Source organism: Podarcis pityusensis, assembly GCF_964106645.2.
Source record: "Podarcis pityusensis genome assembly, chromosome: 2".
Lineage (NCBI taxonomy): Eukaryota > Metazoa > Chordata > Lepidosauria > Squamata > Lacertidae > Podarcis > Podarcis pityusensis.
The window spans coordinates 5,578,168-5,604,550 of NC_138029.1; the positions used below are offsets into that span (position 1 = coordinate 5,578,168).

The window sequence follows — 26,383 nt, forward strand, 5'->3', positions numbered from 1 at the left end:
TGTCTGCAATATAAAGTGGCTTGAACATCTTCCTGGGCCCATGTCCCACTCTCTTTTTTAATACTGAAGAGATGAAGCCATCATGGCCACACTAAATCAGCAATTCTACACACACTTATCTGGGAGTAAGTCTCACTGAACTCAAAGACTTACTTCTGGGTGGATTGTACTGTAAGAAGTCCATAGGACTCATTTATGTGATGGGGTAGAAAAAAAGAAACAAGAATCACCTCTCCTCACACGAACTGACCCAGACCCTGCAATTATCATCTGAGGTCTTTCTTCATGTGCCTCCTCCACAATAAGTTTGGAGGGCAGCAGCATGAGAACGGGCCTTTTCTGTGGTGGTTCCCCATTGGTGGAATGCTCTCCTCAGGGTGGCTCGCCTGGCACTTTCATTACATATCTTTAGGTGCTAGATAATAATGATTCTCTCAAAGTAGGCCTTGGACTGATTAACATTCTGTGTCCTTTTACACATGTTTGTGTGAGTGGGGTTAATGTTTTGTTCCGGTTTTTATTATGTCTTTTGTGTTCCCATTTTGTATTTTTATGTTGTGAACCGCCCTGTGATCTTTGGATGGAGGGCGGTATACAAAACTAATTAATAATAACAGCAGCAGCAGCAGCAGCAGCAGCAGCAGCAGCAGCAGCAACACTGCTTCTGGAAAAGATTTCCTAAAATGTTCTAGCAAAGTACAGTGGTACCTCTAGTTATGAACTTAATTCATTCTGGAGGTCCGTTCTTAACCTGAAGCTGTTCTTAACTAGAGGCGTGCTTTCGCTAATGGGGCCTCTTGCTGTCGCTGCACCGCCGGCACACAATTTCCGTTCTCATCCTGGGGCAAAGTTCTCAACTCAAGGTAACTCTTCCAGGTTAGCGGAGTTTGTAACCTGAGGCATTTGTAACTCGAGGTACCCCTGTATATGGCAGCATGAAAGAACCTCACCACTGATTACCACGGCTCTTTCTCTAACAGTACCAGGTTCACACCATGCTGAGATTAATGAGTAATTTGGTGGTAGAATACGGTACTGTGGAAGTCCAGAACTGCTGGAAGAAAAAGAAGAGTTCGGATTTGATATCTCCCCTTCAGGAGTCTCAAAGCGGCTAACATTCTCCTTTCCCTTCCTCCCCCACAACAGACACCCTGTGAGGTGAGTGGGGCTGAGAGACTTCAAAGAAGTGTGACTGGCCCAAGGTCACCCAGCAGCTGCATGTGGAGGAGCGGAGATGCGAACCCGGTTCTCCAGATTACGAGACTACCGCTCTTAACCACTACACCACACTGGCTCTCTGGAACCCCTAATTAAGTGAACTTAACAAAAGGGCCAAAAAGGACCTCTGCCTGATATACTGCAATAGGGAGTCCAAGATCTACTGCCAGTTAGCATTGGGCTTTGATGGGTCTGTTGGTATACATGAAAGATCTTCCTCCAATTACCTGTGATTCTTGCCGTGTACTACTCTCCTCCCCATCCTTCTCAACTTCCTCTTTGCTTGGTGACCTGGATACAAATTTGTTTTTGTTCACAGATTCCTCAACCACTTTCTTTTCCAATTCTTTCATTATCTCCAGTGTCTCCTGTGTTGTGTTGCTGTTAGACATCTTCAGCACAGTATAGCGTTAGTGATGGACACCTGCAGGTAGGGACAGAAGGCATGGAGGTCAGTGCATCCAAGAATAAAGGCTTCTCTTTTTTTGTTTTGTTTTGTTTTCCCATTCCCTCTTTCCCTTTTCATTTTTAAACAGAATTCCCTGTTTCCTTGCTCTTTGTCACATACTGAAGCTATACTTGCTCAGGATCTTGTCTCTAGAGTCCTTCTTCTTGTTATTGAAGATCTGACACTACACTTTTCATATCTCTTTATGTAATGGAAGGGGGTGCAGATGCATTCCTGACAACACAATACAATCTAAATCAAATCCCTAATGAATACACAGTGGAAGTGAGGAACAGGTTTAAGGATTTCGATTTGGTGGACAGAGTGCCTGAAGAACTATGGATGGAGGCTCATAACACTATACAGGAGGCAGCAATGAGAAGGAAATGCAAGAAAGCAAAGTGGCTGTCCAATGAGGACTTACAAATAGCAGGGGAGAGAAGGCAAGCAAAATGTGAGGGAGATAGGGGCAGTTACCCCATTCAGGACCAGGGAGTCCCCCACACCTGCCCACTGTCCCCCAGAAACAGTACTTCTGTCTTGTCAGGATTCAACCTCAATCTGTTTGCCCCCAACCACCTCTGGACACCCACACAGGACGTTCACTGCCTTTGAGAGGTAGAGCTGGGTATCATCCACATATTGGTGTACACCCAGCCCAACTCCCCTGATGATCTCTCATACAGCATGGAGGAGAGTACAGAGTCCTGAGGCACCCCACAAGTGGGTGCCCAGGGGTCCAAGCTGCTAACTGCATCATTGCCAGTGACAGCTTCCTTCACAATGCAAATAGCAGTGGACTGGAGGAGGCCATCTTCATCAGGATTACAGTGGCAGTGGAGGGAAGCCAAGCTCAACTTCTCCACTCACTGCAGTTCCAGCTGAGCACCACCATGGCAGCTATTTTTGTTTTAAAAACCAGTCATATTAAACACAAAAACTCATTTATGCCTGGCCCTCAATGGCTTTGCTTACCAGGGGCATAGGTAGGTTTTGCCTCCCTCTGCCACTGTGTGTGAAGGCACCTCTGAACTATATCACCAGTAAATGAATGCTTACTTCCCCACATAGAAATGCCTAGCAAAGTGTTGTATTTGGTGACACTCCTCTCGTGAAGACAAAACCTACTTCGGCCGCCTGGTCTCTTGCATTAAAATGGATCTTTGTAGTTCTACTTGTGTATCTATCCACTAGCCTTTCTGTATCATTTAACTGAAGTAAAGCCATAATAACCTGCACATGAACCCTTCAAGAATGTGTTAGACTGGAATGCCTATACAGCCGTACCTTGGATTCCGAACACCCTGGAACTCAGATGTTTTGGCTCCCAAACGCCGCAAACCCCGAAGTGATTGTTTCTGTTTGCGAACGTTCTTTTGGAACCCGAATGTCCAACAAGGTTTCAGCGGCTTCTGATTGGCTGCAGGAGCTTCCTGCAACCAATCAGAAGCCACAATTTGGTTTTGGAAGTCGAACGGACGTCCGGAACGGATTCCATTCGACTTCCAAGGTATGACTATATATGGTATAGCAATACAATCTCTCTCTTTTTTACCTTGAACATCATAGAACTGGCCAAAACCTGTTTAAACTGCTTATACCTACCTAATGTGCCAGACCACTTCTAACTGCTTTTTGTCAATACGTAGTTTTCTGCACCTCTGTCAGGTCTTTGTGTAGTCTTGTGTAAAAGAGAAGAGCACCACCCAAAGCCCTGGGTCAGTCCTTTTGGAGCGATAGCCCAGGGAATTGACCACTCAGCACTGTTTTAGAAATAAAGTCTGGTTGTGCCTACTTTCATGTTTCCCAACTCCGTCTCTTGATAGGGAATTTGGGCTCTACCTATCCATGGAACGAACAAAGGGCATATTTTTGCCACAGCTCCCCTACCCAACACACTAGACACTGGGTAGCCTAGTTCACTGAGAGGGATCCCACAGGTGTGTGCCATAGAAATGCACTCTGCCAACCCAAAGTACAGGTGTTCTTACAACACACAAGCTACACATGTAACTCATCATAATTATGGGCAATTTCTCAGTGCTCTAGAACAGAAGGTCTGCAATGTAACAGAAATGAACTTTCTATAAAAAATATGTTGTAATTATGCCACTCTCCTGCTAATTTCACTGCATTGAATGTGGATCGTTATTTTGCTATTTTGCCATGTTCTGTTTCATTATTTAAGACCTGTAAATCACTTAAAGATTCCTTTTGAAATATGACATAGTTCAGAAATGATTTTAAATAAATAATAAATTAAGAAATAAAAAGGGGGGATGGTGAAGAAAACCATCTTCCCCACGAGGAACAAAGACAAAGCCAAGCTATGCATTCCAGGAACTGGAACTCAATTTTTATTTCAGGCTGGGAAAGGCCTACTGAAAGAGAAGCATGCAAGGTTTAAGTCCGTAATTTAAAGTCAGCCATTACATGAGCAAACATCTGTATAGGGATGTGAACCATAGTCTCCCACAGTTCTGTTACGCCCTTCCCTGCATTTAATTTGATTATGGCAATCCCTTCTTTAAGAAATTTGTTCTTAACACTACTGCTTTCACCTATTTGTGTTTAAGAAAGCCATTTTCCAGATCAAGTACCATAATATCAACTTGGTATGTTTATATAAAGACATACCAGTTTACAGCATGAGATCACAAGGAACACAAAGAAACATCAGTAATTTTGACAGAGGTTTACTCAGCAGCATCATAACACGCACCAAGAACAAGGTGAGATGCTCTTCAGGCATGGGGCATCTAACAGAGGCACCTAAGACCATTTATGCAAAAGCTGAGTCCCCACCACATATTTTCACCAGCCTCCCTCAAAACTCCTTTTTTGAATCACCTGAGTAGAAATTGCCACGTGCAGATCAAAATTTTACTTTAATGTGTTGTCAATTTTGCACATAGGTCTCTTGAAAAAAGGCCATTATACTTGCCGTAAAAGGTATTTCTATATCCCATAAAAAGCTGCCACCAGATTGGGCTTAAGGTTTGGTGCCGCCTGGCAGTCAATAGGCAACATTGAAAGCTTGCAATAATAAACAAACAATTCAAACCGGAAGCTTGTATCTTAGCTCCTCACTCCTTCCTCCCTCAGTTTTTAGATTACAAGCCAGGAAGCGTTGAGATTTGGTATTCGTATAGCGTGGGAGACGGCATTCAACAGGAAAATGTTGCCTAAAAGATTCACTGAGCTGAAGATTCACTATTGCTGCGTATTGCTAGGTCAAAATCGTTATCAACCAATATATTTAAAAATTGCAAAGTGCTGAAACAGACCATAAAAATTGTAATTTGTAAATTGTAAAACTTTTAATTTGTACTGCTGTTGAGCACTGAACACACATTATTGCTTGTTTTGCAGCTAATGGCCTAGGAATTAACAATATAGAATTAGCAATTACTAACCAAAGTATGATTTCCAGACAATTACCATAGGGAGGCATGTCTAGATTAGCCATTAATGAGTTAAGAGAGTAGGACTTCAAGACAAACAGAGACCCTGTCAGTGACTGGCTGGACGAGGAAGAGTGGTGGCAGCCAGTGGCCCAGGAGACACCTGAGAGGGAAGGGAGCTTTGAACCGGGTTCAGACTGGTGGGACAGAGAGGAATCATCAGCAGAGAGTGATGGTGAAGGGGAGAGGCTTGAGGTAGCCACAGACGCTGATAGAGAAGGAGAAAGAGCAGGGGCTGTGTCTCCTGCTCTGCAACAGACTACTGAATTGGCTCCTTCCTCCAGCCCCATTCTGTAAGGTTCTGAACTTAGGCAGGAGGAACCAGGTGCACAAATATAAGATAGGGGACACCTGGCTTACTAGCAGTACATGTGAAAAGAATCTATGGGTCTTGGTAGACCACAAGCTGAACATGAGTCAACAGTGTGATGCAGCAGCAAAAAAAACCTAATGCTATTCTAGGCTGCATCAACAGTAGTGTCCAGATCTGAGGAAGTAATAGTACCACTCTATTCTGCCTTAGTCAGACCACACTTGGAATACAGTGATATCTTGGTTCTCAAACTTACCGTAATTTTCGCTCCATAACACACAGTTTTTTCCTCCTAGAGAGTAAGGGGAAATGTCTGTGCGTGTTATGGAGCGAATGCCTACGGATGGCGGGGGAATCTGCTGCAGTTGTGAGCAGTCTGTGGCTCGCTTTGAAACAGCAAAGTGGGTGTAAGCGGCTCCTGTCAGCGAGCCGAGCCGGGGAGGAGGGAGAGAAGCAGGGTTGGCTGCTTTAAAACAACCCCGTGCTCTCTGTACCTGCCTGCAGTTTTTTGCTGTCCGATTTTGGATTAGCCACTGTAGGGGCTGTGTGTGTGTGTGTGTGTGTGTGTGTGTGCTTGATCTATCATTCTCCTCCTCCTGCTTCCCGTTCACTCTCCCAGCGCCCCTGCGCTCTCCTGCGACTTTAGGATTGATACTCTGTGTGTGTGTGTGTGTGTGTGTGTGTGTGAGAGAGAGAGAGAGAGAGAGAGAGAGTGGGGCATCGTTCTCCTTCTCTTGCTTCCGTTCACTCCCCCAGCGCCCCTGCAACTTCCAGCGCCCCTGCGACTTTAGGGCGACTTTAGCATGGATCCACATGGATCCTCAGGATTTTTGCATTGAGCTACCCCAAACTCACCGTCAGATCACATGTCTGTGGCCACAGCATGAACCACAAAAATCATACATCCACTGTTTCGTTTAGAATATTTTTTTCTTGTTTTCCTCCTCTAAAAACTACATGCGTGTTATGGTCTGGTGCGTGTTATAGAGCGAAAAATACGGTAATCCGTTATGGAAGTCCATTCCAAAACCAAAGCGTTCCAAAATCAAGGCACACTTTCTCATAGAAAGTAATGCAAAATGGATAAATTCCAGACTTTTAGAAACAACCCCTAAAACAGCAATTTAACCATTTACCTCTAATGTTAACGGTTCTCTTGACTTTGCAGCTTTTATCCATTTCCACAGTCGCACAATCAATCAATCAATCAGTAGCTGAACTGGGTTCCATAGAGCGACAAAAAATAAAACAAAAAGCCACAAAAACACAAAATGAATAGCAAAAACAGACAGATCTCAGTGTGGAACTTAGAACGGAAGTGTGGCCCTCGAAACGTAACTTTGGCACTCAGAACGGAAGCGTGGCCCTCGAAACTGAGCACTTTCGCCTTCTGAAAAAAGTTCGCAAACCGGAGCACTTACTTCCGAGTTTGCAGCGTTCGGGTTCCAAGTTCCAAATTTTTCAAGAACTAAGTTGTTCCACTGTACTGTGTCCCATTCTGGACACCACAATTTAAGAAGGATGTTGACAAGCTGGAACGTGTACAGAGGAGGACAACCAAGATGATCAAGGACCCGGAAACCAAGCCTTATGAGGAGTGCTTGAAGGAGCTGGGTATGTTTAGCCTGGAAAAGAGGAAACTGAGAGGAGATATGATAGCCATCTTAAGGGTTGTGACATGGAGGAGGGGGCATGCTTGTTTTCTCCTGCTCTGGAGGGTAGAACTTGTACCAATGGCTTCAAGTTGCAAGAAAGGAGATTCTGACTAAACATTCGGGAAAACTTTCTGACAGTAAGAGCTGTTCAGCAGTGGAACAGACTCCCACGAGAGGTGGTAGTCTCTCCTTCCTTGGAGGTTTTAAAGCAGAGGTTGGATGGCAATCTGTCATGGATGCTTTAGCTGAGATTCCTGAATTGGAGGGGTGGAATAGATGACCCTTGGGGTCCCTTCCAACTCTAATATTCTATGATTCTCAGTGAAGGAACAAAGCATCTAGAAAAGGCTGGAACAATTAAGAAAAGCTGAGTCACAGCAAAAAAATGCAAAAAAATAAATAAATAGGGGGGAAAGGGGGCAGGAACTTTAGCTTCTGCAGCTGACTTGCTTAGCTGAGGGATCTGCTTTATGCTATCTCCTTGGTTACTGAGCAATAAAGTTAATTACTGCCAAGCCGTGCCCGTTTCTGCTTACAGTGTTGGACCATGGACAGAAGGGCTTTTCTGGCAGACTGACAGGCCCATGTAGTGCTACCCAAAGACGGAGAGGCACACGAGGCCATTTACTACATGTTAAGGAGTGACTAATATCCCTTAAATATGTTGCAGCAATCAGGGCACTTAAAAGGAAAGACTAATGGACGATAATGTGTGAAGTGGGGATTCTAATCCACGTTATTGTCTTGAGCACAGAATCAGTGAGCATTACTTGTTCAGGCTTACTTAACAGAGGGTAAAATCTTGTGTACGTAGTGCAAAACCACCTGTGTGATATTGGTCTGTCAATTCCATTCTCCATGTCGAATTTCAAAAGCCCCCAGCACAGTCCAGAGGAGGGAAACCAAAATGGTCAAAGGCCTGAAAACGATGCCTTATGAGGAATGGCTAAGGGAGCTGGGCATGTTTAGCCTGGAGAAGAGGAGGTTAAGGGGTGATATGATAGCCATGTTCAAATATATAAAAGGATGTCACATAGAGGAGGGAGAAAGGTTGTTTTCTGCTGCTCCAGAGAAGCGGACACGGAGCAATGGATCCAAACTACAAGAAAGAAGATTCCACCTAAACATTAGGAAGAACTTCCTGACAGTAAGAGCTGTTCGACAGTGGAATTTGCTGCCAAGGAGTGTGGTGGAGTCTCCTTCTTTGGAGGTCTTTAAGCAGAGGCTTGACAACCATATGTCAGGAGTGCTCTGATGGTGTTTCCTGCTTGGCAGGGGGTTGGACTCGATGGCCCTTGTGGTCTCTTCCAACTCTATGATTCTATGATTCTATGATTCAGTTCCTAACATTGTGGTTGCTGCCTTAATCAGACCTCAAGAAAGTAGTACCTTTGATTTGATTGATTTCAGCAACTTATACCCCACAGTTCTAACAAACTACTCAATGAGGCTAAGAACAACATTTAAGGAACACATCAAAGCTCGTGAAAGATGTTCAAAACTGTATACAGTGGTACCTCGGGATGCTAACGGGATCCGTTCCGGAGCCCCGTTCGCATCCTGAACAAATGTAAGACGCAACAGCGCGTTCGTGTGTGCCGCATTTCGTCGCTTCTGCGCATGCGCATGTTGTCATTTTTTTTTTACCGTCTGCGCATGCGCGAGCGGAGAAACCCAGAAGTAACGCACTCTGTTACTTCCGGGTCACCGCGGAGCGCAACCCGAAAATACCTATCCTGAAGCGTATTTATACCGAGGTATAACTTTATTTTACTTTCCCACTCTTGATGGTCCCTTATGACTTTTGAGCTTATGTATCTTTTAGAAGTGATTCCTGTGTGTCAAGCATCAGGTCTGGGGCTATTTTAGCAAAAAGGTTTGTGTTTTGATACTTCCAATGGAATGGCATGTGGGTATTTGTATGAAAATGGAGGATCCAAGGTGTGACTTGTGACTAGGAGCAGCTGCCGAGATCATGTAGCATCCATCAGTCCTGAAAGACTGACATTTGCTCCCAGTATGTTTCCGAGCACAATTCAAAGTGTTGGTGCTGACTTTGAAAGCCCAGACACCAAGATCCAGCACCGAGGGCCTTCTGACGGTTCCCACCCTGCGAGAAGTGAAGCTACAGGGAACCAGGCAGAGGGCCTTCTTGGTAGTGGTGTCCACCCTGTGGCATGCCCTCCCTTCAGAAGTTAAGGAGATAAGTAATTATATAACATTCAGGAAACACCTGAAGGCAGCTCTGTATAGGGAGGTTTTTTAAGGTTTAATGTTTTACTATGTTTTTATATATTCTGGAAGCCGCCCAGAGTAGCTGGGGCAACCAAGTCAGATAGGCGGGTTTACAAATGTGTTGTTGTTGTCATGATGTTCACTGGCATACAACAAAACCAAGTTTCCATTTTTTCTAACCTTAACCTCTCTATTCCTCCATTTACCACTGCTATATATGCTACCACCTCTAGAATGTCAAATCTGTACACATTGAAGTTATATTTAGGCAATTTTAAAAAGTATTTTTGTTCAAGCAAGCAAATCCAATAATTCTTAAACACATGTTCAACATGTACGAACAATGTGTCAAATTGGCAATTATGGATATGTCTGGCAGTAGTTCCCATTGTCATGGCAATATATTATCCATCCGTTTGGACAATAAATTTGACCCAGCATTTGAGTTCTGACTTTGCCAATTCCACAGCAGACCAGTGCTTAGATCCCACTCTTCTCCCTACCTCCCTACACCTTGTCAAATCTGGGGTTAGACTATTGACATAGGGCTTTGATGGCAGGTATATTTATTGAGTTGCATCCAATGCTATCCAACTCAGAGTATACTCTTTGAAATTAATGGATCTGAGTTAGTTATATCTGTTAATGACAAGAGGTTTACACAGAGTCAGACGAGTACTGGATACCATTCATGAAGTGTGCAGCTTGGTTTTCTTACTTCAGTCACCTGGCACTGTTAAAGAGGAAGTCCCAGTGCAGCGTGCTTGTCCTATGCGTGTGGAATAGTGAAGTTTGGACTGCTTAGCTTGATCTCTAAGAACCAAATTAGATGGGCCTTGCTGGGATCCAGCAAGAGGGTTGTTTTGGTTCTATCCTGCACCATGTCAGATCAGGTGGCCATTTTATTCCCTATTCTGTGGTTCTCTACTCAAAAGATTCCTAGGCACATAAGTGACTTCACTTAAAGTGGATTGGTTATAAATTATTTCAATAGTCCTTTCACACATGCAGTAGCTAGTGAGGAGTAATAGCACAATGCAATTTTGGAGAGTGGCAATTCCAACCTATTAACAAGTTCAAATAGAAAGCTAAGAGATGGTAGCTCTTCATTAATTTGATCCAAATACAGACAGCCTGGATAGCCTGTAGCGTCCCTACCTCAAGCATCTATAAAATGGCAAGGTGCAAAGTTACTTTTACAAAATGCCTTACCAGGTTTGGCTACTGCATATTCCCTGCCCCGGTGGGGGTACCATTCCACCAGTAATGGGAGAGCGGCTCTGTGGTGACTCACTAAAGCCATGACAGCGCCCTCTCCTTTGGCCGCTCTCACGGGGCAGCCAGAGAGAGAGGAAAAGGGTAGGCTCAGAACAAGGCCTTTCTCTAGGGACCTCACATGGCTCTTCCATGCAGGTGGGTAAGCCAAGCTGCCTTCTTGCCTCTTGACTCTGTGTGACCCAAAAAGGTGGTGGCAGCAGCATCAGCCCGAGCCTGGATTTACCTCACCTAGCCTCTCCAGATACCTCCACTCGGGGCTAAGCCAATGAGGTCCCGGACTCTGGTCATCACTGCCTCTGGAGCCCCCTGTGCTGACCTGCAGCTCACTTCAGAATTACCCCTGTGACTATTATGCAGGGAATCCTCTGGGACCAATTTTGGGGTCAAAAAAAGGGGGGTGTGACTATTACATGGTGGCGATCAGTATGCGGTGATATACAGTAGGTAGAAATAGATAAATAAAAGAATGCACCTTGTTCCTGCATCTTCTGTTAGTTCGCTTAAAGAAGGTAATTTCCAGGGGGGAACTGAGTATTTTTTTATGAAAAGGGGGTGGCAGGCCAAAAAAGTTTGGGAACCTCTGTTCTAAGAATTTGCTTTGAATGTGGTGTTTTATTAAGAAATCAATGCAGCACTTTACCTTTTGGTTTAAACATAAGGCAGACACATGACTTGCAAAAGTTATCCACTACAGCAAGCATGACCAATGGCCAGTGATGACAGGAGATGTAGTCCAACATCTAAAGGGTAAGAATGCCAGGAATGGGGGTAGCTAGATTAGCTATGCCTGCCATAAAAGGTGAGAACATAATCTTTGGTGATCACTCATAGCCAAATAAGATTGTCTTCCATGAACATGGTCTTAACAGTGATTCCGTAAGTGACTGTGGAGGCCAATTCTGGATCCCCATGTACTTCCACAGTGGGGACATAGGTTTCCGGGTGGGAGTTGATCATGGTGCCTTCCTCTTAGTTCATTTCTTCCTTTCATCCTGAGTTCATCCATGACACCTTTGGTAAAGGCTGTTCTCCAACTGGAGCGCTCACAGGCAGGCCAGTGTTTCCCAGTTATCAGTGCTTATACTCCATTTTTTTGGATTTGTCTTGAGAGCATCTTTAAAAAATTTTGATGTTCACCAGTATTTCAATTTCCATTCTTACGTTGGAAATGGAGTAGATGCTTTGGAAGATGATAATCAGGCATCTGAACAACATGACCAGTCCAACAAAGTTGATGTTGAAGAATCATTGCTTCGGCACTGGTGATCTTTGCTTCTTTCAGAACATAATGCACAGGTTGACTTGCTAATTGCATCTCTATCACCACTACCTAAAGTGGCCTCACTGCTGCCAGACATCAGGGGCAGCATGTACTATTTTTGCCACTTGAGACAAAATGGGAAGTGCCACCTCACTGTCAGGATGCCTGCCCTGCCAGTGAAAAAGCACCAATTCAGCACCAATTTCCAGCAAATCTCACCAAAATCTTGCAAGATCTCTCACACTCCATTAGATCTCACCAGAAATCAGCACCGATGCCAGTGCCACTTCAGTGCCAGTGGTACAGACAGCATGGCGGGTGAGGCGCCCATGAGGGAGCAATCTTGGGGCCTTCAGCCGCCCGAGGCAACTACTTCACCCCACAAAATTCCCCTCCCTTTGTGAAAGAGAATAACAGAGAATAACAGCTTCCTATTGGCTTTTAATTTTTGCTAAATTAGCCAGCGGTTGCAGGGATTCTTTATTTTTTGGGGTGCCACAAACTATGACGAGGGATTCTTCTAAGCAAACAAGTGCTTAAACACACACAAACACAGTCTTCATACTTTCTAGGTAAATACACAACCACAAATTCACAAATGGTGCAGTTCTGAAAGTAAAGAGCTTTTTCATATGTTGATTATTTTGCACAAGGGAGGGGAAATGGCCAACATTTGTCACCTTCCATGGCCTGTAAATGCAATAAGCACACACACACACAGACCCCACTCAATGCTTTGAAACTGAAGTGACTGTACTAGGGGTGGTACCTTTGCTTGCTTTTAGTGACGCAAAGACAGTTACTTCCTGCCCGCCCCTGGTGGGAGAGAGTTGAAGGAGCTAACTAAATATGTTCCCCATTCACAAGAGGCTGGTCAGTATGTTTACAGCTATCAAACATACAATGAACTCCCTCTGGATTATTTCCCCCCAGCATTCAAACTAAAAGCAGCAGCATTCTGTGTTCCACTGAAGTTTCTCATTAAAGAGAACAGAAAAGGCTCCTTCTCAGAAGGTTTTCCTTTCTGTGTGAATGAATCAGCCGCGCTCCCTCAGGACAAGCGTGGGAGTAAGCAAGGAGGCGGCTGACATGATCCACTGTGGCAAGCAGGACTTGCGGAGAAGTAGAAGTTCACAGGGCTCAGGAAGGAAGAAAAGGAGGTGGGCGACGAGAACAGGCAGGCTATGCCAATCACTTTCCACCAGGCAGATAAAACAAATTATATAGCTACATCATCAGGAAAGCTACGCGTTAAAAATCTGGGTCAGGGAAGGAGAACACACACAGAAACACACACACACACACACAGAGCAGCAGAGGAGAGATGCCGAGTCTTCTATTAAGCCTGAAGAGCTAAGCCAGGTGGAAGAAGCCAGACACAGCATCTTGAAGCACCAAACAATAATGGGTTTCTTCCGCTCGACCCACTGAAGCCAATGCTCGAATTACAGGTCCCCTTACTTACTGTGATGCCCTCCTGGCTGCTGCTTTTTTATAATAATTTTTGTTAAGTTTCTTAAGTTTACAAAAATATGTGAATTGTCTCTTTTTCAAGCTGCTTTTTCTACAGATCAGTTTCATTTTCGAAGGCTACTGGGGAGGCGGAGCATGATTTGGCTAAAATTGGGAAGAGTCAGAGGTTGAGATTTATGGGTTTATTTATGGGGGACCCTACTTTCCCTGCCCCAGCAACAATTCAAGCATTGACTGAAGTGAAGGCAAGCTGGCATTGTTCCATCATTTTACCCGTCCCCACGGAAACTGATTAAAGAAAGGAAATAAAGCTTTCTCCTTGAGATTCACTACAGCTAACAGCAGCCTCCTCCCTATCGGAATCAGATTTCAAAAACCAGGCTGAGCACACTAACAAATGTAATCCAGTCAACATCAAGGACCCTCTTCCTGAGGGTAGCTAATTCTCTCAAAGGGAGCCATATGAAAACTTCAAATAAACAAATAAAAGATGCCGAGGAAGTTTTCCTTTAACTTTTCTCTGTCATGTGGTCATAAAAAGGCTCCCTTTGGGGTCAAAAGTAATTATATTAAGTTCAATCTTACTATTGTTATTTTTTTATCTGAGAATTCAAAAGGAATCCTCCTATCAATTTCTAGAAACCAGATTCCTACACACATAGCTGTCCTTGGAATATTAAGTGCATCAGCTTATTTTCAGCTTCCAGAGCCATTCTTAAGCAAGGTAGATGTCCATGGTAGACAAAGAGTGGAATTTAACATCACATTCTTCCAGTTGTTCCATCTGCAAAACCATTTCAGCTTGCCCTTGGTCATCCTGGTTCATGACATTTGCCAGGAAAACGGCAGTGAGAGGGCAGCCTTCTTGGTTCTCCTCGACTTCTCAGCAGCTTTTGATACTGTTGACCAGTCTTCACTTACCCCACTGTCCTGCTCACAGTTGTGAAGAATATTCTTACATCATGGGTGTTCTGTGTCACCATCAAGAAAAAGAGGTAGGAATAGGCCAATATATATGTGGACTGTCCCTGGATTAAGTGACCTTTAAGTTCTCAAAGCTCTTACGCTAGCTCAAGGCTGTCATCTGAACTAGCCAGGTGTTTAACTGAGAATCAATCACAGTCAGTCCTTCATTTGAAAAGTAAGACTTTAGAGCCATCTTGCCCAAAAATGGCATGTAGACATTCCATTTTGGCAACTGCAACCTGGGTTTAAGGAACCATTTTGCGCTTAGCATGTGTAGCTGCATTTCTAACACTGATTTGGAGTGAAGTGATATTAGTGGTGATGACACCCACTTGTGTCTCTCCAATTCATCTGAATCAGGAGTGGCAGTTCAGGTGCTTGTCTGTTGCCTGGAAGTGGCAGGGAGCTGCATGGGGACCAATAAATTGAAACTGAATCCAGATAAGACAGAGGTACTATGTGTTGCAAGTTCTCAAGTTCAGGAAACATGGGGACTGCCAGTTTTGGATGAGTTTGCACTCCCCTGGAAGAAACAGATGCATAGCTTGTGGGTACTCCTTGATCCACCTAGGTCTCCTGAGATCCAGGTGATCTTGGTGGTTAAGAGTGCCCGTTTCCAGTTATGGCTGGTTCTTCAACTATGACCCTTCCTGGATAGGATATTGTGGTCACAATAACTCATGCTTTGGTAATTTCTAGTTCGGACTATTGCAATCAGGTCTATGTGAGGCTGCCCTTGAAAACAGTTGGAAGCTTCTACTAGTGCAGAGTGCAACAGCAAGGCTGCTGCTGATCATCTCTGACCAGACAAATATTACGCTGGTTGAAAGATTTGTACTGGTTGCCAATTCACTGCCAAACTGAATTTGAGGCGTTAATATTGATACATAAAGCACTATATAACTTGGGCCCAAAACATCTGAAGGAGTACCTCCTCCCATATCAACTTTGCCTGGGAGTTATGATCAGCAAGGGAGGGCCTGCTTGTAGTGCTACCACTACAGCGGAAGGGCATTCCCCTCTGAGGTGTGTCTTGACCTATCACTGTACACTTCCAACAACTGGTCAGGACACATTTCTTTACACTGCAGTTCTGTGTTTTGATATTCTGATGTTGGCAGGGTGTGTGTGTGTGTGTTAATGGTTTTTATTATTCTAATGTATATTGTATATATTTTTAACTGTGGTGTTTAGGTAACACACCTTGGGCCATTTGGAAACAAGCAGGATGTAAGCACAAATAATAAATGAAACAAGTTTGTTTTTCCACAATATCCGAACTGAGGATTGTGGCTTCATCTCAGCAGTTTGTTCAGAGCAAAGCAGACACAGGTACTGGTTGGCATGTAATGCTAAGCCAACACACTTCCCAGCTCTGGAAAGAGAAAGGGGGGGGGGGTCTGACACAAACTTAAGAGTTAGCATGCATACTCAGTAAGCCATGGTTTGGCTTATCACAGCATGTGTACAGGGCCTCTACTCAGACCTCAACAGTGTCTGTTCAGACAAACCAGAGGCAGCAGAAAACACAGCTTTTGTCTCAGTTCTTTTGAAAACAAAAATTCCCAGTAGTAGGAGCAAATGCTAGTACCACAGTTCTACAACTCTGCACAAGGTTTTGGCATTAACGTCACATCTCACTAAATTAGACCATTCTGCAAGGTTAAATGACGATGTTCTTGTTCTCTATTTGCACACTGGCCTCTGGGTCAACCAATCTGAATCATGCCTCCATGGCAACAGGCTCCATCGCTACGAGCAACAAGACAAGTTTATTACAGTGGTACCTTGGTTTATGGACTTAATCCGTTCCGGAAGTCCGTTCTTAAACCAAAGCCATTCTTAAACCGAGACACGCCTTCCCTAATGAGGCCTCCCGCCACCGATGCCCTTCCACCGTTCAGATTCCGTTCTTAGACGGAGGTAAAGTTCACAAACCGGGACACTACTTCTGGTTTTGCGGAGTTCATATACCGAATAGTTCACAAACAGGGCTGTTCTTAAACCGAGGTACCACTGTATTATTATTATTATTATTATTATTATTATATATTTGAAGGTTTCTTTTTTAAAAATCAAAACCTGCTGCATATGTCTATCATGCAACACAATTTCAAAACAAGCAGAGTGCTTCACTTGTCAGAAAACAACAGATTTAGCATCCCAATGCAAAGCAAATTCATGCTATCTACTAACCCAATGTAGAGAAGCCTGTACAGATCATGGTGGGAGCAAAGAAGAGAGGAAACCAATTCTCAGAACAAACATAGCTGACCCAAAAGAAAATAATGCGTGCTTGACCCATTTTGTCCTAATGATGAAGGGCATTTGATTGCATTAGAAGTCAAGTGTTTTGGGCCCACAGTGCAATTTTCCAGGGACCTACAGTAAGTAACTAAATGCCACTGATTGGAACAACCTGCTCATCTTTCCTCCCATCCAGCCGCCTACGTGCTCACCCCAACCACAAGTGCTCTGTCGCGGGTGCTGAGGAATGCCACAGCTGTTTAAACTGGCAGGCACGAGCCATTACAGCACACTGCTCACAGCTCTGTCTTCAGTCCTCAGATGCCAGTAGTGTTGTTGTTGTTTTAATAATAAAAAGAAAAAAGAAAAACACACCTACAAACAAACAAACAAACAAACAAACCCTATGTGTAATAGCTGCTAATGGTGCTTTCCTTTTCTGGAGTTCTCTTGCGCGTGCCAGAACTCAAGCTTGTTGGGGCGACAAAAAAAAAATTTACTGGCTATTACCACCATAAAATAAATTACAAAGACAAACAAGTCAATATAAACCAAAATATACAGGAAAGTCCATAGTATATAAGTATATACTATGTATGAATATGGGGGTAGGGAATGTGGCTTGACTCATTTCAGGAACTTTTCATCACATTGAGAGCCAATCTACATTTCAAAAATTCACTTAGAAGGTGGGAGACCTGCAGCTTTCAAATGATGACCAAGCATCACTCTCCTCAGAATTACACAAAACATATTCTGTGATTTTAAAGTGCTTTAAAACCTCAGAGCCTACAATGGAAAGCTTCCTTATGGGGCAATCTTCACATGTGCCAATATGTACAGTGGTGCCTCGCAAGACGAAATTAATCCGTTCCGCGAGTCTCTTCGTCTTGCGGTTTTTTCGTCTTGCGAAGCACGGCTATTAGCGGCTTAGCGGCTTTAAGAAAAAGGAAACAAACTCGCAAGAACTCGCAAGACGTTTCGTCTTGCGAAGCAAGCCCATAGGGAAATTCGTCTTGCGGAACGACTCAAAAAACGCAAAACCCTTTCGTCTTGCGAGGCATTCATCTTGTGGGGCACCACTGTATTGATTTCAGTGGTTAAAGCATCTTACTGAGCTTTGAGAACCACTGGGCTCAGCTTCCTCAAGAAACCAACACTCCAGCGGGCAGTGACTCCAATCAGCCAGAGGCAAACAGGTACTGGGGCTTTCAAGGCTTGACAAAATTATTCAGACACTGAGAAATCATTACTTGAATTGTATTTCAAGTATTTGTAACCTGAATTCCATTTCATCAGTTCCCGTCTTTTGGCAGTTTGGATGCTAATTTTTAACCCAATCAAGGCTAGCTAATATTTGTAGACCCATACAAGTGGGGGTATTTCAAAATAAACTTAAAAGACATTCAGGGTAGCTGTCCCCCCCCCCCCCCACTTTTTAGGGAAGTCTGTCTCACACTTTTAAATAAACTTATTTTCTGAGATGAGCCCTTTCTATTCTTTTCCTGCTCCCTACTCCAAGATCTTCCTAATAAATGAATTCTTTAAAATGCTAGGAGTTCATTCTGCACTAGAAAAACTGCAGGATCCCCTCAGGGCACATGAAATTGAATCCAAAACAAAGACTGAGTAAAGGAACAAGAATCCATTCATTCTCAACCCTACAAGAATATTACCTCTGCTCCATTCTCGTTAAGTGGATCATGGCTTCCTTTTATCTAGATAATGCTGGAATATCATGTATCCATCTTTGTGCGGAGTACATAACTGAGGAAGAAGAGATTTTCTCAGACATTACAGTGGCTAGACGGTCACTTCACACTCTGTTCTCAGAGCAGCTGTTAGAATGCTAATAGCTTGGATGGCTTGAGAGAGAGAAAGCAGCCCAGAGGTCTTCTGACATACAGGTGCAATCAGCACCTCTAATTAGTACAGCAGCCAGTGACAAAACAAATCCACCAAAGGGATTAAAATTATTGCCACCAAGGATTTCACTTGGCTGGCTGGATTTTCATGACATAACTCAGTGTGAACAGTCGTGCCAAGTGAGCAGAGTTTGCAAGCTCGAAAAATCAAGACAGATGTCACCTTGTTGCTCATGATATCCCCACATCATTGGAACTGCTTGCCTAAATCTCTCTCTTGTGACACAGCATCAGCAATGGTATCAGAAAGGCAGAGCGTAAGTAGAGAAAAAGGACAGAGAGGAAAGTTGCTGACTAGGGACGCAGCTAGATTGGTAAAGAAAAAGTGTTTTATATGTGTTTTACATGCAATGGAACACTGTGACACCAGATGGTGCTGTGGAGTTGTATTTTTGCCAACATGATTTCTCATTACAGTGGTACCTCTGGATATGAACGGGATCTGTTCCGGATCCCCGTTCACATCCTGAAGCAAACGCAACCTGCATGCGCGGGTCGCGGTTCACCGCTTCCGTGCATGTGTGTGACATCATTTTGACCATCTGCGCATGCACAAGCGGCGAAACCCGGAAGTAACGCGTTCCGTTACTGGGTGGCCGCGGAGCGCAACCCGAAAACACTCAACCTGAAGCATATTTAACCCGAGGTATGACTGTATAAAGGTTACACTGCATTTTTCTGAAGCACTTCTTTGATGTGTCTAGATCCAGCCTATGTAAACGCAGGCAACTATTGGTTAACAACCAGCCAACAATCTCATGCTGGCAACCGATAGTGGTGAATCTGCAATAATGTCCAGGGATTTAAGCACCTACATAAACATAGTGAGAAACATACAAAGATGTTCATTCACCACACAATTATATACATGTAGCATGGATGCAGCTTCATACGACAAAGCAAGAGCTGTACATTGGAAGCAGTTTCCAATGGCCAGTACAGAGGGCTATGGGTGAACTCCTGCAGGGGGGAATTCAAGTCCAGCTTTATGCTGTTAAATCCACTGAGTCAAGCTGCCAGCCCACCCACTCCAGTGGTATAGCTGCAGAGGTTGGCCTAGCCTAGCATCTCAAGGTGTTACCTCATGTTTCTATTGTTGCCATGACATCTTCACCTCTGGTTGTCATGGCAACTGGTCCCCAGCAAGTGGCCTTCAGAGCTGCCTCTGAACATGGAACCTCCAGATGGCCATCACCTTGAATTTGTCTGGTCTCTTCTTGAAGCCACCTAAGCCAGTGGCCCCCACCGGATCTTGTGGCAGTGAGTTTCATAGTATGCTTGAACTTGCTGCCCATCAATTTAACTGGACGATCCTCAATTTTAATATAAGGCAGGAGAGGAACACACACTCTCTCTCTCACTCACTCACTCACACACGTATAAATCCCAATTGTGTCCCTCATGATCTTAGGAACTTTTTTTCTGAACCCCAAAGCTCTGGATGCTGAAGGTGTTCTAATCCTTTGTTTGCACGGAATGGATGAGCTCTATTTCCCCTTCCGCTCTTCTTCACAGCATCAAAATTAGACTGCCTGAAGCAGCAGTTTCAGTCATCTCTGGGCTGGTCCTAGACCAAAAGATGCCCAGCTGAGTAGCATCTCTGATACACACACACCTTTCACAGCTTTTAACTTTTGAATAGTGTGTGTGTGAGTGTGTGAGTGTGAGTGTGTGCGCGTGCGCATGCGCGTGCATGTGTATTAAAAAACTGCAGTTGTAACTCATTTTGATGTGTGATTTATCCCTACCACATAGGATTACACATTTATTTTAATTATTTTGTTTCATAAAATTTATACCCTGCTTGATTTTTTAAAAAACAAACAAACATGGACCTCAAAACAGCTTACAAAAAGTTAAAACAATAAAATTATCAATAAGAAAAATTAACAAAAATAATTTAAGACTTTCAAAAAGTTAAAATAACAATAGACTAAAAACAAATCAAAACTCACATCAACTTTTTAAACATCTGAGTAGGTTCATCTAAACAAGAAGGCTTTTAGCAGGCACCCAAAAACGTGCAGTAAATGTGCCTGCCTGATTATCATTAGGTGAGGAGTTCCGAAGTGCAGGTGCTGGACACTATAAGATCAAGTTCTTACATTTGCATGCACAGCTCTGGTTACAACTCCTCATGCACACTGTTTCTCTGAAGGGTGCCAATCAGCGGCAGCACCCATGGCATATGAGCAACCATATGAGTGCATTAGTGTTCTAAACCCCTCCCCCCAAAAAACAACCTGTTAACACTATGCTTATGATAATATTTTATTCTCTTGTTAATTGTGCTGTTTTAAATGTACATTTTATATTTGATTTCTTTCAGTAATGTTTTGCTTTGAAATCTTTAAGATAATATTTATTTTCCTGTTAATTATGTTGCTTTGAATGTATACTTTAAATTTGACTTTCTTCAGTAATGTTTTATTCTGGATTGTTTTATTTGAAGTTTAATGTGGTGTAAACCACATTAAGATTTTTTCTCTTAAAAATATAAAGTGGTATAGAAATGAATAACAACAACAATAATTAACGGCCTGGTCTATGTGTGTAGCATTAGGAGATTGGGGGGGGGGGGGGGATGCTCCCAGTGTTTTTTAAAAATACAGGTTTAGAGCCAACACATCAGAGATAAAGATTCTAATCTAGCTTGCTCCTTAATTAAAATGGGTTTTAGTTCTGTTTTACAGAAAGACATATCTTTCAAAAATGTGATTTCGTACCTATAGTACAAAGTGGTGCAGTCCGCTCTCCTATCTCTTTCAGTTGCATATGTAGATCAGGCCAGTCTGCACTATTTTATTCATTCTTACACTGACATCCTGCCTGTCCTGCAATAAGCTCAATGTGGCATATGCATGGCGCTCTCTGCCCCCATTTTATCCTCAGAAACACCTGTGAGGTAGGTTAGGCTGAGAGAATGGGATCAGACCCACATCACTCTGTGAGCTTCATGACAGAGCAGGGATCAGAATCCAGGTCTCCCAAGCCCTATTCCCTCACACTAACCACTACATCAAACTGCTTCTCATACAGTATATCCATTTCGTTCCTTAGAAGAGGATGGCAACAGTCAAGTTTTATACTACTTTATTGCACGCAGCTTTTTTGGTGGAGGGGCTTCACACTTATTGAGAAAAGCAAGGAGGAGGAGGAGGAGGAGGAGGAGGAGAAGAATGAGTGCCACATCAGTAAGGTATTAGCAGCTATCTCATCAAGGTTTAACTAAAGAAAGGCTAAAACAGAAAAAATGCAAGGGATGAATGTTGCCATGGAATCCAGTGTAAGCCTGAGAAAACTGTTTTTAGACATTACACAATACAGTATTTGGAAGAGCCACTGACAGAAGCACTCACGAGCCACTGCTGCACAACCTTATCCAACTCATCACTAGGCCCAAGCACCTGTCTCAAGCAATCTTATTGGACTGCAACTCCTGTTATTCTAGCGAAAATACCTGTAACGGAAATTACATTGTCTGTAGTCCTTTGCAGGAAAACAAGGAGAGAAACTTCCACTGTCAGAGGGAATTGCTTGTGAAATACAAAAGTGGATGCCCATGTTTATTTTAACTACTAGGATGAGATGTGGCATTCACAGACATTTGGGGATGATGCCACAGTAGATTTGGGGGGGGGGGGCGTCCTCAAAAGTTTATCATCAGGAAGGCTGCTTCAGATAGTATGTCACATCCTCGGTGGTCATTAGATGGCAATTTGTTAATGTCACATTTGAAAGGTTAGCTGCTTTCGTTCTAGACACATACAGTCAGGATGCCAGCCAAGTCACTGCCCATATGGCTACACTGAAAACATTATATAACTTATGGATTTCTTTAGGACAATATGTTGTGAGGGGCTACACACAGGAATCATTTTAGGTGTAGTTTTAAGAAGTAGCTATGAACACCTTCCACCAGTTATCAGGCACCACTGCTAGAAAAATCAATATGAAAATAAACAGGATACTAAGGCTGGATCTAGACACAACAAAGAAGCGATTCAGTTAAATGTGTTGTAAACTTCATACAGGGAAATCCTGTAGACAAAGACGGGACTCCACAGTGCCATCTGGTGTCACAGTGAAATAACGCATATAAAGCACTTTATCTTTACAAATGTCACTGAGCCCCACTACTACATGTATGTATGTACTGACTGTGTATGTATACCACCATTCAAAGATCTCTGGCCTGTTCACAACAGAAAAATACAAAATGAATATACAAAATACATAATAAAATAATGTTGATCATGCTCCGCTTGTGCATTTATTTGAGTCATCTAGCTGGCCATTATTTTTAAAAACGTGGAGGGAGTGCCAGGATAGACATATCTTTGGTTGATCAAACATGGCAATTCTTATCTCCCAATAGGAAACTGACAAAACTGTAGTTGTTCAGATGTGATGTCTGACAAGGCAAATCTTAAGATCTAATTGTAATTAAGACATATCAGCTGGCACAGCTCTAATATCTTTTCCAAGGACAGAATTGCAAATCCACAGGAAAAAGAGGAGTGCATGGCCACATATTCTGCATTATTTTTTAAAGGGTCTTGCTACTATTCATGTTATGAAATAAGTCAGGAATACAGAATGACATGGAAGAATTTAGCGACTTATTCTGCAGCCTGCTTTATTGCATCTTGTTTCCCTCCCCTTCTCCCTGCAAACCCATCTGGAGGTTAAAAAAAGAGGGGAACAATCAGGATACCTTTTTTCTATGCATTCTCCATTTATTCTCAAGGTTTGATGAATGGTTATACAAGGGCTCACTGTTTTTCCCTCCCCCATTTTCATACTCCTCCCATTTAAGGGATGCACCAAAAGAAAGCAAGGGCTTTCCCTTTTGATGACGCAAAAGCCTGGAGAGAATCCTTTTCTGTCTAGCCATTAGGAACAGGCAGGCATCCACATTAAAAATCGTGCAGCGAGGTTGGAGATTTTGCTATGAGCATGAATTCTGCAAGCTTCACAGCCGCAGTCAAAGTCATTAAGAAAAAATGAGCTGGTCTTGGGGCCGGATTATCTTTTCCGAAGCACATATTTACCAGTTTCACATCAGCTACTGTTTCTCTGCTGAAGGATGTTCACTGCACCCACATGCAGACAGGAACTGCCATCAGTGACGTCAAAATGGTCTCCTGGCAACAGTTAAGGGGGCTGTCCACCATGGGGATTTCCTGAATATCTAGCATGAAAATTATCCACCTCCTCTGTAATGTCAAGATGTGTGACACTGTGTTGGAATTCCTTTTAACTCTTTATTGTGGGGCACTGCTGCTCCTTGCCACAGTTCTTTATGCCCGATGGCAGTATTCCTTCAGAAAACAGTGATTGGAGGGGGAGAGTTTGCTAGTTTCAGGGGGCTCTCAGCCACTTGCAAATACAGGGCCAGCTGCTTGTTTCCGGAATGGCAGGGGGGGGCAGGGGGCGGACATGCTCAACCATAAAAATAGATCTTAACTCTTTCCTATTCAAAGTCTGATGAAGTGTCTGCGCTACACAAAATAAAATATGAACGAAGGAAATCAGGTTGCACTACATCTCTTTCAAAGGAAAATCACCTTAAATTTCACGAACAGATTAAGTCCAACTTTTCATTAACTTCTGCTGTCCACTGAACAAATGGGCAGTAAAATGACAATAAATGGAAAACCAAAAATGATTTTAAGGGAACCTAACTTTACCTTCACTTAACAGCAAATAAAGGTTCTAATGTTATATGGAGTATATGCTAATGATTAGGAAAACTGGTTGAAGGAGGTTCTGCTCATACCCACATCCTCTACTTTCTTTCCTATCTGACCATTAAAAAAAAGAAGCCTACAAGTAAACATACTGCAACTGACAGCCGTTATTGCAGCTTACTTTGATGTCACGTATACCACATACAGAAATAAAGCAGACATTAAAGTCTTGCATTTGGAAGCTGACAAGCAAAAAGAAACCCCCTCTTAGCTGAGCTACCAAATGCATTCAAAGATGCCATCTACTAGGAGTGGGGCTTGAAAAGGAGAGGCACAAAGGGGAGGCAACAGCAGTTCCATCGCCCGCCCGCCCACCCCCTCTCTTGCTGAACATTGGTTTCATAAGCAGAAGGACAAAAACAGAAGAGAACACCCACTTGCTGAAGCAATTACCACTGCACAAGCAACAAAATACCTATAGCAAAGCCACCTAATAGAGGCAGCTCTCATATTTTTGTCTGCTTCATCAATCTGAGCCCCTCAAAACAGCCCAGTTTGGATTCTGAAAGCTAAGGATGCATCTGCAGTGTTTATCATTCAGACATACATACATACACACACACACATACACATGCACATACACATTTGTGTGTGTGTGTGTGTATATATACACACACACACACACACACACACACACAAAAACACTTATTTCAGCCAAAGATAGTATGAAGATTTATCCAGGAATATGAAAGATGAAAGAGAAAAGGATAGACGGAGCACTAGATCAGGTTCAGGGGAATTCCTCCTGGAGAGCCCAGTCCAACACAAAACCCAGCTTGACCATCAAAGAAAACAAGAAAGAAAACCAATAGACATCAGTTTACTTCAATTGTGTTGAATGGAATATACATGGTCAAGTGGTTGCTCAAATATAACAGCCAACATCCTTTCCTCAGATCTAAACAAATTCTCAAAGGGGGGAAATGTGCAGGAATTTGTGAATGAGGATAGTGATGGGTGCTTGGCTTCCCATCCTAAAAACAAAGCATGAGTTAAAAAAACAACGGAATCCCAGCACAAGTCCAGCAGGGAGACCTCCTTAATGACACAAAAGAGCTGCGTATGTTTATAGGGGATTCCCTTCTTCCCTCTAGGTGGATGCATAGCATATCACAAAAAACTGATGACACAGGAGCCACGGAGACCCTGCAAGCCTGGAGGAGGAGGAGGAAGCATGGGGAGAAGAGATGAAATCAGACTCCTGTACCATTCAGAAAAAAAAACCATTCTGAAAAACCTTATAAAGGCAGATGCCCCTCTCACTGACGTACCAAAACAGGCAAACAGCTACACAATTAAATTACAAGGATAGTTCGTTCCATTGCAATCAACAAGACATTTATCTTGCTTTCTCTCTCCCCACCATACCAAAATCATCAGAGACTTCAGTCTAAAAATAAACTCACCCCAGTGGAAGCTGCACACTGAGTAGGTCATCTATTTCCCCTTCTCAACAAGGACCTCATTGCCATGAACGGTTCCCAGAGGAATTTTGCCAGGAGACCTTGGTTCTTGGAATCCTCTGTTTCTTTTCGGCCCCCACCCCACCCCCGGCTTCAAATGCAATGTGAATGCTCCTCTCCACTGCTACAGCAAGCTAATTGCTCTGACAAGCTGCTCAGAAGGAACGAGACCCCAGCTGCTTGAAGAGATGGCATAGAGAGCTCTGCCAATGGCTACTTCCACACCCCCTCTCTCCCTCATTCAGAGACTTGAGTGTAACTGCCTCCTCAAGGCTGAGGAAAGGAAAGGCGTTTAAAGACACAGCATCCCCATTTCCACCAGCAAGCACAACAATAAAGAGAGAATGCCCAAATTAAAATGAGAGCATGTATTTTTTTCTACTGAAACTATGCTCACTGGGAAAGAGAGAGCCTTAGCTGCAATGATCCAGCTTAAAAAGGATTCCCATCCAGATGAATCAGTTGTTTACATCCACCTGATATTCAAATTCAAACTCATTTACTACTTGCAAATATTTTCTTCTGTTGTCCTGATCTCAAAGGGTAGGAGATAGTCTGGATCCAACTCATTATGCCTGCTTCCTAAATCCTGTTCATTTAAGTAGGACATAAGTCATGGCTACCTCATCACATTAATATCAAAATCAACATAAGCAGAACTTCTAGATTCCACTCCAAATTTGT

General features: G+C 43.3%; 2 protein-coding genes across 9 annotated transcripts in view; one reads left to right on the forward strand and one right to left on the reverse strand.

Annotated features, from left to right (window-relative positions):
• R3HDM2 (R3H domain containing 2) overlaps positions 1 to 25,920 on the reverse strand; it is an 87,017-nt gene extending 61,097 nt beyond the window's left edge. For 2 of the 8 annotated variants that reach the window (XM_080989771.1, XM_080989770.1), the window contains exons 1-2: positions 25,643 to 25,918; positions 1,446 to 1,642 (exon numbers count right to left, since the gene is read on the reverse strand). In XM_080989771.1, the coding sequence (XP_080845897.1) occupies positions 1,446 to 1,610 (165 nt within the window). In that variant the 5' untranslated portion in view covers positions 1,611 to 1,642; positions 25,643 to 25,918. Of the gene's footprint in view, positions 1 to 1,445; positions 1,643 to 25,642 lie in introns of those variants that run through there. The other 6 variants (XM_080989775.1, XM_080989774.1, XM_080989769.1 and 3 more) reach the window with 5 other exon arrangements.
• Positions 1 to 26,383, forward strand: part of LOC308468285 (inhibin beta E chain-like) — a 134,726-nt gene that overhangs the window by 21,159 nt on the left and 87,184 nt on the right. The window lies entirely within an intron of this gene.